Source organism: Coregonus lavaretus (genome assembly GCF_964263955.1).
Source record: "Coregonus lavaretus genome assembly, chromosome: 3".
Lineage (NCBI taxonomy): Eukaryota > Metazoa > Chordata > Actinopteri > Salmoniformes > Salmonidae > Coregonus > Coregonus lavaretus.
The window spans coordinates 68269969-68288018 of NC_139990.1; the positions used below are offsets into that span (position 1 = coordinate 68269969).

At 42.1% G+C, this 18050-nt stretch overlaps 1 protein-coding gene across 4 annotated transcripts in view; it reads left to right on the forward strand.

The window, feature by feature from the left end:
- The first annotated feature begins 1136 nt into the window (after positions 1 to 1136).
- Positions 1137 to 18050, forward strand: part of LOC311113679 (uncharacterized protein) — a 63760-nt gene continuing 46846 nt past the window's right edge. The window contains exon 1 of one of the 4 annotated variants that reach the window (XM_084156970.1): positions 1137 to 1546. In XM_084156970.1, coding sequence (XP_084013096.1) covers positions 1480 to 1546 — 67 coding nt within the window. In that variant the 5' untranslated portion in view covers positions 1137 to 1479. The remainder of the gene's footprint in view (positions 1547 to 18050) is intronic. The other 3 variants (XM_084156973.1, XM_084156971.1, XM_084156972.1) reach the window with 3 other exon arrangements.

Consider the following 18050-nt stretch of genomic DNA (forward strand, 5'->3'; position numbering starts at 1 on the left):
GAGAGAAATAAGCTTTTTGTGTGTATGGAACATTTCTGGGATCTTTTATTTCAGCCCATGAAAGACGGGACCAACTCTTTACATGTTGTGATATAATTTTTGTTCATTACATGTTGAAAATAGGATAATGTCAATGATGTGGGTCTTATTGCTTATGGAACTAGCGCCTAACAATGCATTAAAATGTCAAACAAGTCCACAAATAATTCAAATGTAAAAAAAAAAAAAAAGAAGCTACAAACAAGAAATCAAGAACGTCGGGACGAATCCAACTAACAACTAGCATTGTAACAGTAATCAAAATGCAATCTATAGGTATTTACACCGGAAGAATTTACACAAGATATAGGCCTACTAAGAATGATATGTAGCCTACAGCAGTAGATAGGCTATATTAGAGTGAGCTATGTCATACATGATTCCATATGTGTTATTTCATAGATTTGATGTCTTCACTATTATTCTACAATGTAAAAATAAAGAAAAACCCTTGAATGAATATGTGTGTCCAAACTTTTGACTGGTAGTGTATGTCACGAATACAGTTTATAAATACTCAGTGTGAAACGGGAAGTGACCAGTGGTTCAATGTCTCTCTATATGACACGGGACAGCAGCGTTGGCTGTGTGTGTGTGTGTGTGTGAGTGAGTATGAGGAATGTGTGTATGTGATTGCTTGTGTGTTTGGTTTGTGTTAGTGAGTGTGCATCACCTGGTAGGCTAGTCTACTAGGTGATGCACTAATAATTCGCCTACCATAAGTGACTTCTAAAAAATGGCTTTGAAAACATTTGTTTTCAATGTTGTTTGGGTGATAGCATCGTTGAAGCAGTGGTCAGGCATTCAACACATGAAAAGCATTGAATTACTTTACACTGGAATGGACCAGAGGTTGTATTTTTTTTTTTTTATAAACGGATGGCTCCATTTGGAATGACAGGGGTATACATTTGATTTATATGTGAAGTATTTGATTAAACACGTTTAGACATGCACATAGTCAAATATAAGTAATTACAACATAGTAATACAAATATATGTTATTCACGGTGAATTAGATAATGCGGTATAAAGATTGAAGATAAATAATATTCACACCCCTACTGGTTATGGAACAGTCCGATCCAGAGGCCAGCATCCGACAGTCCGTACAATGAGCATACCGCCAGCAGTTGTGTCGGGTTTACTTATTTCCCCTCCCCCTCTATATCTTTCTGATCTTAAGCAATTTGGGAACGTCGATGGTATTGCAGCCAAAATAGTTTCCAGCCAAAAGCATTGTTATTCTGTGTGCGGCACAGTTTTTATTTTTGAAAGAGCGCAACCTTACCGCGTTCGTTTCCAGCGTTTTCCATTTGGAAATAGGTGTAGACTGCGCGCACTGGTGAGCAACTAGAGTGACTCAACCAAGTTTCCCTTCTGTCTGAGGAATGAGTATACATACGGTCGGGAGAGGACGAGCCGAAAGCGCATGCTTGAATGAATAAAATGGAAAGCAAAGACCTCGACACCGATTTGGTGGGAAATGCGTTGCCTGAATCAACATGTAAGTTACCTATTATTTTATTGAACCTCGTGTAAATTTCACGCGCGTTGAAACGTTTGTTGTTTGTTTGTTCGGTCTGTCAATACATTCGAGGGTTTTCTAGTGACGTTTCTCACGTATCTCCCGACAAATTTAGTATCGAATGATGATTTTATTGGTAATTTGCACTGTCGTTGTGCGTGTGAATGTGAAGTTGTTTGAGATCAAACGAGCTTCATTTCTTCTCAGCTGTATCATTGTTAGGCTCTGTGTGGTGTAGTCTAATAAGGGTTATTTCCACGCTTTAAACGTGTAACAACACATAGTCAATAGGAAGGAACTAGAGGAAGCAGAGCTATAAATTCACCACCAATTCATAATTGCATAGCCTAGTCCTGATTGACTCCCGTTCAAAAAGCCTCCACAATACAGACTAGTCTACTGCCACACTGCTAATTCTTCTCTAATCTGTATGACAACAACAAAAACACATGGGAATATTCTGGGTTTAAATCACTGGATTTTCCTCAACAGGTTTCTCAACAAATGTATGACGTGTCTCTAACAGCCTAACCCAAACACTGTCCATTCGATCAAAACTGAATTAATAATAATTAATACAGCGGCGCTTAATGAGGTAATCTCTGTCCCCTCCCCATGTTGACATTATGCGGTCACTGGTCTGGCATCCGCTCCGTTTCCCCCTCAACCGGCTTATCACATGAGCACCCATCAACTGGGTAATGAACGGCTTCTGTTCTGTGCCATTTGATCTTGACTAGCCGAGTTCTAATGCAGGGATTCATGTTTCATATATCTTTAATCCAGGTGCCTTCTGATCTGTAAATGGATACACAAATGATTACTGTGATTTAGCCTTCTGAGATCAGATGCCCTTTAATCAGAAGTGCAGAGCCAAGGTGAAGGCAGGACCCAACTTCATCATCTGTCCAGATTGATTGATTTACTCTTGAAGTTCTATGATTTTATATGTCCTGGAGCGCTAGTGTTCAAGGACAGAGTCATCCACTGGATATTATAAGCAGTATGCTGTCATTCTGTCAGTGGGCTTTTGCATAAGTGTTTAACAGTGACTGGTCAAAACGGATGTGGCAGGAGTATGAGTGCAGTTGTGCATTCCCTTCGGGCACACACGTGTTGTGTATACACACACACACCATAACCCTGTATTTGTCAGATGAGAGATGATCAGAGTAGCATGGATTGTCGCATTGTTCAGGATATGCCTCCTCGCCTCTATGGCTTTTCATGTGTCATCATCATGCATAAGGACTATTATGAAGTATAATTATGAGTGAGTGAAGGACTTTTTTCGCTGAAGACCAGAGCACAACCATGGATGACATCCAGTTAAGAGGGTGTCAGTGGCTATTTCAATGTTCCACTTTACACAGCCAGATAAGCAGCCCTATTTGAATACATGAAGATAGGTTTATTGGTTTATTGTGAAATAGAGGACAATGCACTTTCTCTCTGAATCAGACATACCTGATAATCACCAGGCCTATTTTATGTAATAGCCTGTGGGCCAATTACCTCTGTGTGAGTAATAATACTCCCAGTAATGAATAGGGCGGCTGGGGGTGGATAACTAAGATCCTCAAAATAATACCTCCCCAGAAGGAAGATGGAATTACTCAGATTCTCATACAATTCATGAGTGGATGTAGTTGTGTCATAATGCAGGTGAGGTGGTGTTACTGGTTAGAACTGAGATTGTCTAAGAGCTAGGACCATGGTATTGACCCATTACCCTGCTCTGCTAGTAGGACACACACACACACACAATGGACAACCGTGTCCAACCAAGAGCTTCCTTCCTACTTCTTGTGGACTGCTGGATGGGTGGGTTGTTACTTGTTTTGGCTGAGATTCATAAAAAAGGAGCTCCTCCTTGTTGACCGTGGGAACCTTGACCAGACTCTGCTGTATCTATCTAGCAGCTATGTCATTGAAAGCCTGGTCCTAGATCCATTAGTTTGGTCTTGCCAACTCCTATGGTTATTGGATGACAATGACAATAGGAGTTGGCTACAGCACATACAAGTCTGGAACCAGGCTATGTCATTGAAGGCTGTGTCCAGGAAACGCCATCATCATTATGTGCACTGTAGCCTGCAGTATTCTTCTTCTATGATCTCTGCCCCTTGACACTGATCAGAAGCTGTTTCTGAAGCTGCCTGGAATGATTCATGGGGAACATGTTACATGAGCTAAAAATGTAACAAAGAGACGACTCATGCATGCAGCCCTCTCTGACTGACAGGTCCTGTTAAAGATCTTAGTCAATCTTCATCGTCGCATTCCTCAAGCATGAAGGGTCACCTATTTGTCAAGTCTTAGCGGAACTCTGTTGTCGTGTGAGAACATTTATAGAAGTGATTTACCCAACTTCAGTAGGATACTTAATCAATATTTTAATGTCATCTGGTTGGAGACTTTTTCGATATCTAAGGATTTTGAATAGGTTATTGTGGCAGTTATTCATTCACACCTTGGAGGACAGACTACCTTTGTTGCTAACCAAAGCCAGACATGTTTTTCTGTATTGCACTAGAAGTGGGCTGGAATATATAGCCTGCCCTACCCATTTGTGTTAGCGGAGTGTGCCTCTGAAGTGCATTGTTTATGATTGCTAATGCTACTACGTTCAACTAGCAAGTAGCATAGAATACCGTTGATAGGATCCACTCACTGGTGTGAACGGTGAATCAGAGGCCCTTGCAGTGGGGCTGCTGTAGTAGAGAGTCTCTTTAGTCCTGCCCAGGCATTGTGGAATTCCGCCTTCGTCAGGACTTTTGAAGAACATCTTCTAATCCTTCTTTTCTTTAGGGCTGTGTCCCAAATGGCGCGCACACACACACACACACACACACACTCACACACACACACACACACACACAGAGTATGCTCTACCCATCAGAGAGGGCTATAAAAATAACACCTGTCTGAAATGGTTACTGTAGATGTCACAGACAGTACAGGGCATATCATATAGAATTCAGGCTTCACCTTCTGAAGAACTTGTCAGGTGCCTGTGAGGAGCAAAGTGAAGAGAAGCCGTCTTGATGTGTGAACTCTGGAGGCAGATCATGTGAATGTTGATGTGTTTCGTACTGGCATGTTCTGATATTTACTGTAAATGTCAAGTGTGTAACTGCACAGTTAATGGTAACTACCTTTAAACTAATTGAGGGTTAGCCATAGTATCACAGTTTAGGCCTACTTTAGATCTTGACAACGTGTGTCATATTGGGTCACGCACTTGCTGATGCACTGTAATGGTCAATAGATCTAACCAACAGATCAATTAACTTTAAGGTCAATACTGTTTGTTGTGTGTTTATTCCAAATGGCACTATACATGTAAGTTGCCCCATTAATCAATTTCAAATATTGGAAGTGATGCAGACAATTACATTGATGGAAGATACAATCTATCTGTAATATTAAAGCTGATCTACCCCCTAAAATAAAATAAAAAAACACAAAGAAAATCAATATCAAATATTGCTGTGACTGTACTTGCATTGTTATGGAGATATTTGAGCCTAGCTGAGCGAGAGTGTCTTCTGCCTAAAGCTTCATAGCTTGTTCACTAAGTTCCATGTTGTAGCCTACTGTTACTAGCCCTAGTTTGTACAAACACGCTCGTCATCCGGAGGATAAAGAGTCTTAGCAGACTGACAGGGAAACAAACCGTAGTATCTGACAGGACTTCTTCTATTGTGTAACCCAGTCAGGGAGCCCCAGCACCACCAGCCCTGTCAGGCTGTCAGGACTGCAGTGAACAGGATCACTCAGCCAGCTACACAGGCACAGCTTCAGCCGCAGGAGCTGCTCTTGCGTAATTAGGAGAATATGTGAATTGTAAAGCCAGTGTCCCATTTTCTGGAGCGAAAGCTGCATTAGTGAGTATATTTATGATTTAGTTAGAGATTGGTGGGCTAGTGTAACCGGTGTGAAATGGCTAGCTAGTTAGCGGTGTGCACTAGTAGCGTTTCAATCGGTGACGTCACTCGCTCTGAGACCTTGAAGTAGTTGTTTCCCTTGCTCTGCAAGGGCCGCAGCTTTTGTGGAGCGACGGGTAACGGTGCTTCGAGGGTGACTGTTGTCGATGTGTGCAGAGGGTCCCTGGTTCAAGCCCAGGTAGGGGCGAGGAGAGGGACGGAAGCAACACTGTTACACTAGGAGTCTCACGTTGACACACTTTCCAGGTTTTTTCCACTCAGCTATTTCAGAACGAACGTGAGAAAGACGGAAATTGAGGTTCGTGGACTGGAGACCAATGCCGTCTAAGATTTGGCGGATTTGTCAAATTTCCAGCTTCACATGTAAGAAATGTCCACATGTGAAAATCACATTAGCTGTTTCACATGTAAGAACTCAAAATGTGAAAACCTCACTTCGACATGTGGAATTGCATGTCAACAAAAATCTAATTTGCAGTTTCATATGTGAAAATCTTTTTCACATGTGAACTTGCAATTCCACATGAGAAAGTGAAAATCTAATTTGCAGTTTCACATGTAAGAACTCCCCTTCTACTCCAATGTTTGTAAACAAAGTAAATGTAAACAAACACTGTATAGCCTAAACATATGGTTAAAACTAAAATTTTCATTATCATGGAAGTATTGATAGAAAAACAAAATATTGCAAGGAAATACTTTTAAAATGCGAAAGCAAATGAATTGTAAATGAATGCAAAAAAAGAATGTCAGTAAAAAAAAGACATTGCGCAGCTAAATATAACGCCTTTGCTTTCGCTGCCCTTTTTCCAGTTGCTAGTTTTGGAACATTCCTTCCAGCAACACATCCCACTGCTGGTTTGCCTCTGAAGCTTAACAGGGTCGGTTCTGGTCGGCCCTGGTTCGGAGACCAGATGTAGCTGAAAGTGGTGAAAATGTGAAAAATAAATTTCCGGGGGAAAACATTCCACAACAATTTACATGTGAAACTTCACACGTGTCTGAAAACCTTTTTTTCCCCCTTCACATTAATTTTGTGTTATTGTTTTGTAAGGGTGATCACAAATGTAAACATTGCTGTCGTATAGAGATAAGATTGGTCTAAGATTGGTCTTCTAGCCACAAATTAGGTGTCAGATTTGATATATGGAGAAATATTTGTGGGGATGCGATCATCTTGAGATTCTAACAACGTCATTGTTGGAGCAACTTGTTTTGCATAACTTTCCTCAGAAAAGACTTTATTTCAACTCATACGGATATTACCATACATTATTCCTGCACAGTTGTGAATGAGTCAGTGAGTGGATGAGTCTATGTAGGCTGTACATCCTCCTATAGCCTAGTTGTTGCAGTGTTCCTTCGCTTCATCAACATCAAAGCTGGCCTAGAAAATACGTGTTGTTGCTGCTGTGTGTGTCGATGAGCTTCCAGCTCGCACGGAAATAATTCATCCTCTCTGAAGATTTCAATTTGCTCACAGACTGAGATTTCAACAAGGGGCCCATTTTCAATCTCTTGAGATGTCGAGCAAATAGAAAGTCTTGTTCGTTATATAATCTCATTTATCATTTCACTCCTCTGTTTTATAATCTCATTTATTTATTACCGGTTACAGTGCAGAAGGAAGACCCACCAGAAGGACGAAGGCTCTATATCCAGTATAATCCAGTTAATTCCATATGTATGGTTCCTCTACCCAAGATTATGTTGCCAATCAAATGCCCTGTTTCCCAACATTTTAATCCAGTTTACTTTTTGGGAAGAATTGAGAAGTATTTGCATGGTTAGAAGGATTAGGCAAATCCTAAATCCCCGACAGAATTTTGAAAAAATATCAGCAGAATAAGGAGGCTTTACTTTGCTATTCTATTTAAGAGGTATGGCTCGTTGCTCGAATGCTGATGGAATGTAGTATAGGAACAGGAGTTTTCTAGACCACTCAACCTAACCAGGGAAAACTCTTGGCCCTAGTAATGCTGGTATGTTGTTGGTGCAGGAGGGAAGATGATTTAGAAGGATAGGGTTAGGAAGTAGTCCTCCTCGCCCACGTTCAAAAAGTCCATGCTCAGCAAAATGCAGAGCGGAGGTGGGGTTTGAATGAGGACCGGAGAGAAGAAAAGAGAAGGAGAGGCCACAGAGTGACAGAAGTCATGCCAGATTTGGTGTCCGGTCTTTAAACAACAGGCAAGTCTGAGTCGGTAGAGAGGCTAATGTTCTTCCAATGCTAACAATGCATGGGTGGCATATCTCTCTTTCTTCCAGTGCAGGGGCCTCCCTGTTTGTGTGTGTGTGCGTGCTAGCGGGCATGTTTGTGTGTGGGTGTATGTTTTCACCGTGGTGTTTCTCCCTCAGTGGAAGAGTTTCAGTGGGGGTGGAGAAGAGGTAAAGAAGAGCCAAAGAGATGTGGAGAACATTTACATTACATTTTAGTCATTTAGCAGACACTCTTATCCAGAGCGACTTACAGGAGCAATTAGGGTTAAGTGCCTTGCTCAAGGGCACATCGACAGATTTTTCACCTAGTCGGCTCGGGGATTAGAACCAGCGACCTTTCGGTTACTGGCACAACGCTCTTAACCACTAAGCTACCTGCCGCCCCAAGAGGTAAAGAGATGAAGGAGAGCTCAGTGAAAATATATCTTCTCCAGGGCTAAACTTCAGAATCCCCACACATAGAGATTGCTTCATGTCAGCTATGGTCCCCTCTACAGCACCCAGCTGGTGTAAATCACACAACTCACGCTTACCTCAGACACTGACTTCTCACAGGGGAGTGGAGGTAGCCCTCCAGCCCACCTCACTGGAAACCGGCACTCAAACTGTGCAAACTCTAAGGTTCCATAATATTTTCTCAGGCTGTGTGGATATTTAAGTGTTTTGACTGAATTAATCAGACGCAGTTTCTGTTTATGTTTGAACTTTTGACCCCACTTAAGGTAACGACTAACCATCATTAAATTGAGCTGATAATAGGTTTTATTGAAGCACTTTTGTGGAATTCCGACTCAGACACGCTCAAAGGTAAACAAAAACATACATGTTTAGACTGAAAACGGGGGAAATAAACTCAGCAAAAAAAGAAACTTCCCTTTTTCAGGACCCTGTCTTTTAAAGATAATTCATAAAAATCCAAATAACTTCATAGATCTTCATTGTAAAGGGTTTAAACACTGTCTCCCATGCTTGTTCAATGAACCATAAACAATTAATGAACATGCACCTGTGGAACGGTCATTAAGACACTAACAGCTTACAGACGGTAGGCAATTAAGGTCACAGTTATGAAAACTTAGGACACTAAAGAGGCCTTTCTACTGACTCTGAAAAACACAAAAAGAAAGATGCCCAGGGGAAGACATCCTCCTCCCTCATGTGGTACCTTTCCTGCAGGCTCATCCTGACATGACCCTCCAGCATGACAATGCCACCAGCCATACTGCTCGTTCTGTGTGTGATTTCCTGCAAGACAGGAATGTCAAGTGTTCTGCCATGGCCAGCGAAGAGCCCGGATCGCAATCCCATTGAGCACGTCTGGGATCTGTTGGATCGGAGGGTGAGGGCTAGGGCCATTCCCCCCCAGAAATGTCTGGGAACTTGCAGGTGCCTTGGTGGAAGAGTGGGGGAACATCTCACAGCAAGAACTGGCAAATCTGGTGCAGTCCATGAGGAGGAGATGCACTGCAGTACTTAATGCAGCTGGTGGCCACACCCGATACTGACTGGTACTTTTGATTTTGACCCCCCCTTGTTCAGGGACACATCATTCCATTTCTGTTAGTCACATGTCTGTGGAACTAGTTCAGTTTATGTCTCAGTTGTTGAATCTTATTATGTTCATACAAATATTTACACATGTTAAGTTTGCTGAAAATATACGCAGTTAACAGTGAGGACGTTTCTTTTTTTGCTGAGTTCAGTTACCTTTCAATCTTTTTATGCTCTGAATTGCGTTGCCAGAATTATAACCAGTCATTGGTTATGTTAATTTGGGAGCAAGATCATTGCTTAGAAAATTAATGTGATCGTTTTTGTCGCCCATGCTTATGGTGTTAATTTGGTCTCTTAAGCACTTAAGTTGAATGCATATTCATGCTGATTCACAGCCCCATTACATATGTTATTAGTCACGCTTTTAACAGGGCCTGGCAGTTGGGGAAGCCTCTTCAATTCCTTTGGTCTTCCCCACATAATATTAGCCCTTTGAAATAGGAGACCATTGATGTTTCAGATGGTTCCAGACCTATAATTTCTTTATGTGGATCTGTAACTCCAAAGCTCCAGGGATAGTGATTAAAGGCTAATAGCAGATGACAATGAAGTGCTTTGAAGTAAATTGTGTGGCTGTGTTAAATGTAACATATAATCTAATACAAACAGCTAATTTTTGGCGGGTTGGTTCCCTATAAAGTAATGGTCATTACTGTATACATCCAGGTTTGTAAATGTAGATCGTCTGAAGAGTTCATGAATTTGTTATCCAAAACATTGAACAAACACTGTAGTAGGGTCTCGACAGAGTGCTACACAGGAATTTAAAACCAAAAGGACACAGAGAGGAAGTGACCGAATACCACAGCCACATGCTGTCTAATAGCTGACCGCCTGACCCCTCACTCTCAAAACACAAGGGGCCCTGAAATGTACACATCAGCTATTTACAAACCTGCCTATTTTTTTATTCTCTCTTCCCACCCCCTCATTCTCTCTCTCTCTGTTGCTCCTCTGTAACTTCAGAATAACTCTGAGCCCAATGGCGTGGTGCCTAATTATATCACCAAACAGCTGTACCCCACTTCCCTGACTGGGTCTTTGCTGAAAGCGAAGGGTGATGGGAGGAAACTAGCTCTGTACTCCATAGCTGCTTCCTATCCTGCCATTTCCACTCCTCTCACAATAGCCCAGACAGGCTGATCTGTGCTCTCTTGGTCTTCTGAAAGTCCCAGTCTCCAGACCCATCGGCTAATATTAGACCCAGGCCCTGTTCAGCTAAAGGGCGTGGTCCTGTTCTTATAGGCCATCTCAATGTGTTCTCCCCCCTGCAGTGATCAGAAAGATCATTTGGTGGTGGTGGCAGTAAGCTGTCCTAAAACAGTCAGGAGTGTCACTAGCCTCCCATGTTGTGGATGATGGAGGCTGTACACCAGGGCTATTCAACCATATTCTTACAGGGGCCAGATTTGAAAAAGGTTATTTACAAGGGGGCCAGAGATTTTCTACATGGGATTACTCTTCCTAAGACAGGTATAAAAAAACTATGCACAAACACAATTATAATCTTATGAAGCACTTTTATTGAAATTTAAATGTTGCATTTTAAGTGCTTTAAGATTAGCCTAATTCAGTGCATCAAATTGTTTAAATAATGGAACACATTTGTACTTATAACACAGTTGACCTGCATCACATTAAATCATTTCTAATTTCCTGTCCGTTTTACATACATACAGTGGGGAGAACAAGTATTTGATACACTGCCGATTTTGCAGGTTTTCCTACTTACAAAGCATGTAGAGGTCTGTAATTTTTATCATAGTTACACTTCAACTGTGAGAGACGGAATCTAAAACAAAAATCCAGAAAATCACATTGTATGATTTTTAAGTAATTCATTTGCATTTTATTGCATGACATAAGTATTTGATACATCAGAAAAGCAGAACTTAATATTTGGTACAGAAACCTTTGTTTGCAATTACAGAGATCATACGTTTCCTGTAGGTCTTGACCAGGTTTGCACACACTGCAGCAGGGATTTTGGCCCACTCCTCCATACAGACCTTCTCCAGATCCTTCAGGTTTCGGGGCTGTCGCTGGGCAATACGGACTTTCAGCTCCCTCCAAAGATGTTCTATTGGGTTCAGGTCTGGAGACTGGCTAGGCCACTCCAGGACCTTGAGATGCTTCTTACGGAGCCACTCCTTAGTTGCCCTGGCTGTGTGTTTCGGGTCGTTGTCATGCTGGAAGACCCAGCCACGACCCATCTTCAATGCTCTTACTGAGGGAAGGAGGTTGTTGGCCAAGATCTCGCGATGCATGGCCCCATCCATCCTCTCATCAATACGGTGCAGTCATCCTGTCCCCTTTGCTGAAAAGCATCCCCAAAGAATGATGTTTCCACCTCCATGCTTCACGGTTGGGATGGTGTTATTGGGGTTGTACTCATCCTTCTTCTTCCTCCAAACTCTATTTTTTGTCTCATCAGACCACATGACCTTCTCCCATTCCTCCTCTGGATCATCCAGATGGTCATTGGCAAACTTCAGACGGACCTGGACATGCGCTGGCTTGAGCAGGGGGACCTTGCGTGCGCTGCAGGTTTTTAATCCATGACGGCGTAGTGTGTTACTAATGGTTTTCTTTGAGACTGTGGTCCCAGCTCTCTTCAGGTCATTGACCAGGTCCTGCCGTGTAGTTCTGGGCTGATCCCTCACCTTCCTCATGATCATTGATGCCCCACGAGGTGAGATCTTGCATGGAGCCCCAGACTGAGGGTGATTGACCGTCATCTTGAACTTCTTCCATTTTCTAATAACAGTTGTTGCTTCTCACCAAGCTGCTTGCCTATTGTCCTGTAGCCAATCCCAGCCTTGTGCAGGTCTACAATTTTATCCCTGATGTCCTTACACAGCTCTCTGGTCTTGGCCATTGTGGAGAGGTTGGAGTCTGTTTGATTGAGTGTGTGGACATGTGTCTTTTATACAGGCAACGAGTTCAAACAGGTGCAGTTAATACAGGTAATGAGTGGAGAACAGGAGGGCTTCTTAAAGAAAAACTAACAGGTCTGTGAGAGCCGGAATTCTTACTGTTTGGTAGGTGATCAAATACTTATGTCATGCCATAAAATGCAAATTAATTACTTAAAAATAATACAATGTGATTTTCTGGATTTTTGTTTTAGATTCCCTCTCTCACAGTTGAAGTGTACCTATGATAAAAATTACAGACCTCTACATGCTTTGTAAGTAGGAAAACCTGCAAAATCGGCAGTGTATCAAATACTTGTTCTCCCCACTGTAGCTTCATCTTTTGAAACCTTTTATGAATGGCATATCTCAGTTGACCAGCATCACATTCTGTTCTATTTTCTATTTCAATATTATTTCATTATTTTCTCTGTCTTCTTCTGTTTATTTTTTACAGATAAGAAACATATTTTATGCATGGCATATTTCAGTTGACTAGCTTTTGCGGAGAAGTCTCTATCCCTCCCCATCAGTAGAGAACGGGTCCATATAACAAACTGCACAACCTCTGTGGACACTTAAACTCCTCAAATCGAGTTGCAAAGTTAGCTTTCAGTTTATCTAAAAACTCTGACATCACAGGAGTGATTTGTACTGATGATGACTGAATATAGTTGCGCAGTGTAGGGAAATTTGGCATTTTGTTTGGGCTCAAATCAGAGGATAATTTTTTTTTTTTTTTATAAGTAAATCATGTCTAACGGTTTTATCCCTCCCCTGTAGTCTCAAATTAAGTGTATTCAATTGATTGTAGATGTCACTAAAAAACAAACATTTGATACGAACTCCTCATCAAGCATTTTTGCTAGATATGTGTTGGCTTTCTTGTGGCGGCAATCGTGGAGAAAAGCAACTATCTCCTCCCTAAGCTCACATAGGCTGCTCTCTTGACAGCGTTATTACCCTTGCTTAGCCACCGAACATCATTACGTAAAAGTAGATCAGGATGCTCAGCAGACTACGCAACAAGCGATGTTGCATGCAAGTTGATCGGATAAAGTTTATGATAGCCATAGCTGAGTCCATGGTGGGTTTCACCACTGAGTTAAGCAAAGCACGCTCTGGTGTATCAGGCAACGTAGTGATCTCATCTGTGGTGAAAGAGCCGACAGACGGGCAGACAGACCCTCTACCCCTGTTAGCAGCTCTGATTGGCTGTAACTGGTATTTTGGGTGATATGTATTGACAGCACTTAATGGGCGGGATGACAGGAAAAACAATTCTCCCATTGGAGAATATTGAACAAGGGCTCCTTTTTGTACTAAACCTAGAATTTTTGCAGGAAATTTTTAAGAACCCTTTTTGGTTCCAAGTAGAACCCTTTTGGCTCCAGGTAGAACCCTTTTGAGTTCCGTGTAAAACCCTTTCCACAGAGGGTTCTTCATGGAACTCAACTGGTTTCTACCTGGAACCAAAAAGGTTTCTCCTATGGGTCAGACAAATAACCCCTTTGGAACACTTTTTTTCTAAGAGTCTAGGCTTTGAGAGATTACACATTACTCTTATGGTCTTTTGTGTTCTTGTGGAACCTATAATTAGAGCTCTTACCAGCATGCAGAGAATCTCTGAATGGTTGGGTGGGACCTTAAAAACCCTATACACTAACGAACAAGGACTTTTGGACTCTCCTTAATTGTATGTTTGGCGTTGAGACTGTTGACTTGATTACTGTTGGAACCTGATGTTGTTTGCCTGAAGTAATGGTACTGAAAATGACTATGTTTGAACGAAACAACCTCTGTCATCCTCCCACCTACACTACCAGTCAAAGGTTTGGACACAGCTACTCATTCAAGGGTTTTTCTTTATTTTTTACTATTTATTACATTGTATAATAATAGTGAAGACATCAAAACTATGAAATAACACTTATGGAATCATGTAGTAACCAAAAAAGTGTTAAACAAATCCATTTGTATTTTATATTTTGAGATTCTTCAAAGTAGCCAGCCTTTGCCTTGATGACAGCTTTGCACACTCTTGGCATTCTATCAACCAGCTTCATGAGGTAATCACCTGGAATGCATTTCAATTAACAGGTGTGCCTTCTTAAGTTAATTTGTGGAATTTCTTTCCTTCTTAATGCGTTTGAGCCAATCAGTTGTGTTATGACAAGGTAGGGGGGTATACATAAGATAGCCCTATTTGGTAAAAGACAAAGTCCATATTATGGCAAGAAATAAGCAAAGAGAAATGACAGTCCATCATTACTTTAAGACATGAAGGTCAGTCAATACGGAAAATGTAAAGAACTTTGAAAGTTTCTTCAAGTGCAGTCGCAAAAACCATCAAGCGCTATGATGAAACTGGCTCTCATGAGGACCGCCACAGGAATGGAAGACCCAGAGTTACCTCTTGCTGCAGAGGATATGTTCATTAGAGTTACCAGCTTCAGAAATTGCAGCCCAAATAAATGCTTCACAGAGTTCAAGTAACAGACACATCAATTGTTCAGAGGAGACTGTGTGAATCAGGCCTTCATGTTCGAATTGCTGCAAAGAAACCACTACTAAAGGACACCAATAAGAAGATGAGACTTGCTTGGGCCAAGAAACACGAGCAATGGACATAAGACCGGTGGAAATTTGTCCTTTGGTCTAGAGTCCAAATTTGAGATTTTTGGTTCCAACAGCCGTGGCTTTGTGAGATGTGGTGTGGGTGAATGGATGATCTCTGCATGTGTATTTCCCACCGTAAAGCATGGAGGAGGTGTTATGGTGTGGGGGTGCTTTGCTGGTGACACTCTGTGATTTATTTAGAATTCAAGGCACTCTTAACCAGCATCAGATGACCTGGCCTCCACAATCCCCCGGTTGGGACGAGTTGGACCGCAGAGTGAAGGAAAAGCAGCCAACAAGTGCTCAGCATATATATGAACTCCTTCAAGACTGTTGGAAAAGCATTCCAGGTGAAGCTGGTTGAGAGAATGCCAAGCGTGTGCAAAGCTGTCATCAAGGCAAAGGCTGGCTATTTGAAGAATCTCAAATATAAAAGACATTTAGATTTGTTTAACACTTTTTTGGTTGCTACATGATTCCATATGTGTTATTTCATAGTTTTGATGTCTTCACTATTATTCTACAATGTAGAAAATAGTAAAAATAAAGACAAACCCTTGAATGAGTAGGTATGTCCAAACCTTTGACTGGTAGTGTACCTCACACAGGAACACACACAGTCCCAGACATCTCTATCTTCAGCAACTGTCAACAAAGTCTTAATGACACAAAATGACACCAATAGTGGTGCCTGGTTTTCATCAATGTATGATCTAGCTATGTTATATGTAAGCTTGTGGAATTTAGCATTGTAGTTCGGTTTTCCACAGAGAAAAAGTTTGAACCAGCTCTTTTGTTCATCTCTGTCTGTTGGCTCCAAATCACTGCTGAGTTAGAAACCTAACCCTCTGGGAGAGTAGGAATTTTGGCTGTGTCACTCACGCGTTGGGGATGTACAGAGAGAAGAGGAATGGCAGATAGCAGAGATGTTCAATGCGGGTTTGACTAACCAGCCATCCAGGCACAGCTATGTGGGCATCTGGCCAACAACAAGGTAATGTGATTGAAGTCTCTTGTAAGCATTACTATTTAAACTGAATCTGATTACCTGATGTAAACCCCCTCGATCTACCAGTTAAGTCTCTACGGTCTTGGAATGTGATGTTACTGTAATTTCACTATGGCATTACACTTTGTTACTGGTTTTTCCTTTTCATTCCCTTATTATTTATTTTTCGTATTGTTTTTGATATGTCCATTTTGTATATTACCCAGCCAGTTACTACTCACTTCCTAGAACAGTGAAGTTGTCGATGTATACCCTGCTAGTCGGATACATCTTGAGGACTGTGCCTTCAAATGCTCCATTAAATATTGATTGTTCAATTAAGGGGGCTTTGGCACAATCAGTTGAGTTTGTTTGTAGAGGGTTTGTACACATCAAAACTTAAAACCACCCCATTTACAGCCACTAAACAGTAACTCCTCCTAGCTAATGCCTCATGCTGCTGCTGTGTAAACGCGTTGTGACGGGTGTGTGTGGTGCTATGAGGCCACCTCGCATAGACCAGTGGAGGATTAAACTGGGCTGCCTCTCTCAACCCCCAAGGGGAGGTGGAGCAGGTTGCCACGGGTGACGGGTCGGCATGCCGATAGAGTGCTCAGTTATGAATGGGTGGCTGCCCAGCCGCACGGCCCAGATATCCAGTTGACGGTGGCTTGAGTGTGACGGTCCTATCACTACCTATTACTGATGGGTCTGGGTGTCTCAACCAGTCAGATACTGGTGTGTGTGTGTGTGTGCGCGTCTGCTGGGCATTTCATCACCACGATGGCTTTGAAAAGGATGACAGCGCTTGGGAGGAAAGTGGCTTGCAAAATGCCAGGCATTGTTCCACATCCATGACAGGTGACAGTAGGAAAGCCGTGGCAGAGACCCTAACAGAGACATGACTGTTAACAGGCAAATTGATATGCTATGAGAGACTGCCTTTAAAAGGTGTTTTTGGCCCCAAATCATGCTTTGTAAGCATTATTTTTCTTAACTAGGCCATAAGTTGCCATTTCTAGATGTTGGAGGCCCAAGAATCTTTCAACCTCAGTTAGTTTAGTTACATTGTAAACCCTGCACACATTTCTTCTCTCATTTGTTGTATGTATAATGGTGGTCACAAGCAAGTAATTCAATTTTGTCGAGTTAAAAAGTAACCTGCAATGTTGTGTTGATTGTGCTAATGCAGAGTGAAACTGTGTACACGTGAATTAGTGATTTATCTGTTATCTATTTCTCTCTCACACCTGTCGTCGCTTGAACTTTAGGAACTTGAAAACAAAGTACAAATACACTCATTTGGCAGGCTGGCAAGCCCGATAGCTGGAACTTTTAAACCCCAGCATGACCACGCACACACACAAACCAACACTAACACAGTGAGAGCCTTCTGGCACAGAATTGGTGGTTGTTGTTTACACTGCGCTTCTAGTGTGTCTGGGGCCCCACCATAGCCCCTTACATCACCCCATCCGGGGTGAGAGTGTGAGGGCCGAGAGAGGCGCTAGGGGGGTGACGGTGAGGTAATTCATTAGTTCCCTGTCCCATTCAAATGAGATGCAGACTTATTCTCTTTCGGCCTCCCGAGTTCCTCTTTACTGTTTTTCGGAGCAGCCCTTTTCCCTTTCCACTCTGATTTCACGGCTCGGGACCCACAGCTATTTCCTAGCCTGTTGTTTGCCTCATTTCCATTTTGCAGGAGAACCAAGCGAGAGTTCCCACCCTGTTTACTCAGTGCTCTTTTTCTGGCAAGTTCAGTTTGAAGTCTATTTTTAAGCATGGGCTTCTATTTTGCAAGTCAGTTCCAAGTCCACATATCACAAGCCCCGATTTACTACCAGTGATTGTCTTGCTGTGCTCGGTCCTTTTTTGCCTGGTTTGGCAGGAGACGGGAAGAGAGATGTGCTTGAGAGAGCAATGCTTAGATCTATGAATATTTCATTCCCTCCCTGTCCTATATTTCCATCATGTCCTGGGCCATGCCAGTACCCATGATGATACCAGGGATTTGATGTTTGGGTGCATATGAGTGACCCACTGTGTTTGTATCTGATCTAATTGGTTGATGTCCTGGGACAAGGATCTACAGTTGAAGTCGGAAGTTTACATACACTTAGGTTGGAGTCATTAAAACTCATTTTTCAACCACTCCACAAATTTCTTGTTAACAAACTATAGTTTTGGCAAGTCGGTTAGGACATCTACTTTGTGCATGACACAAGTAATTTTTCCAACAA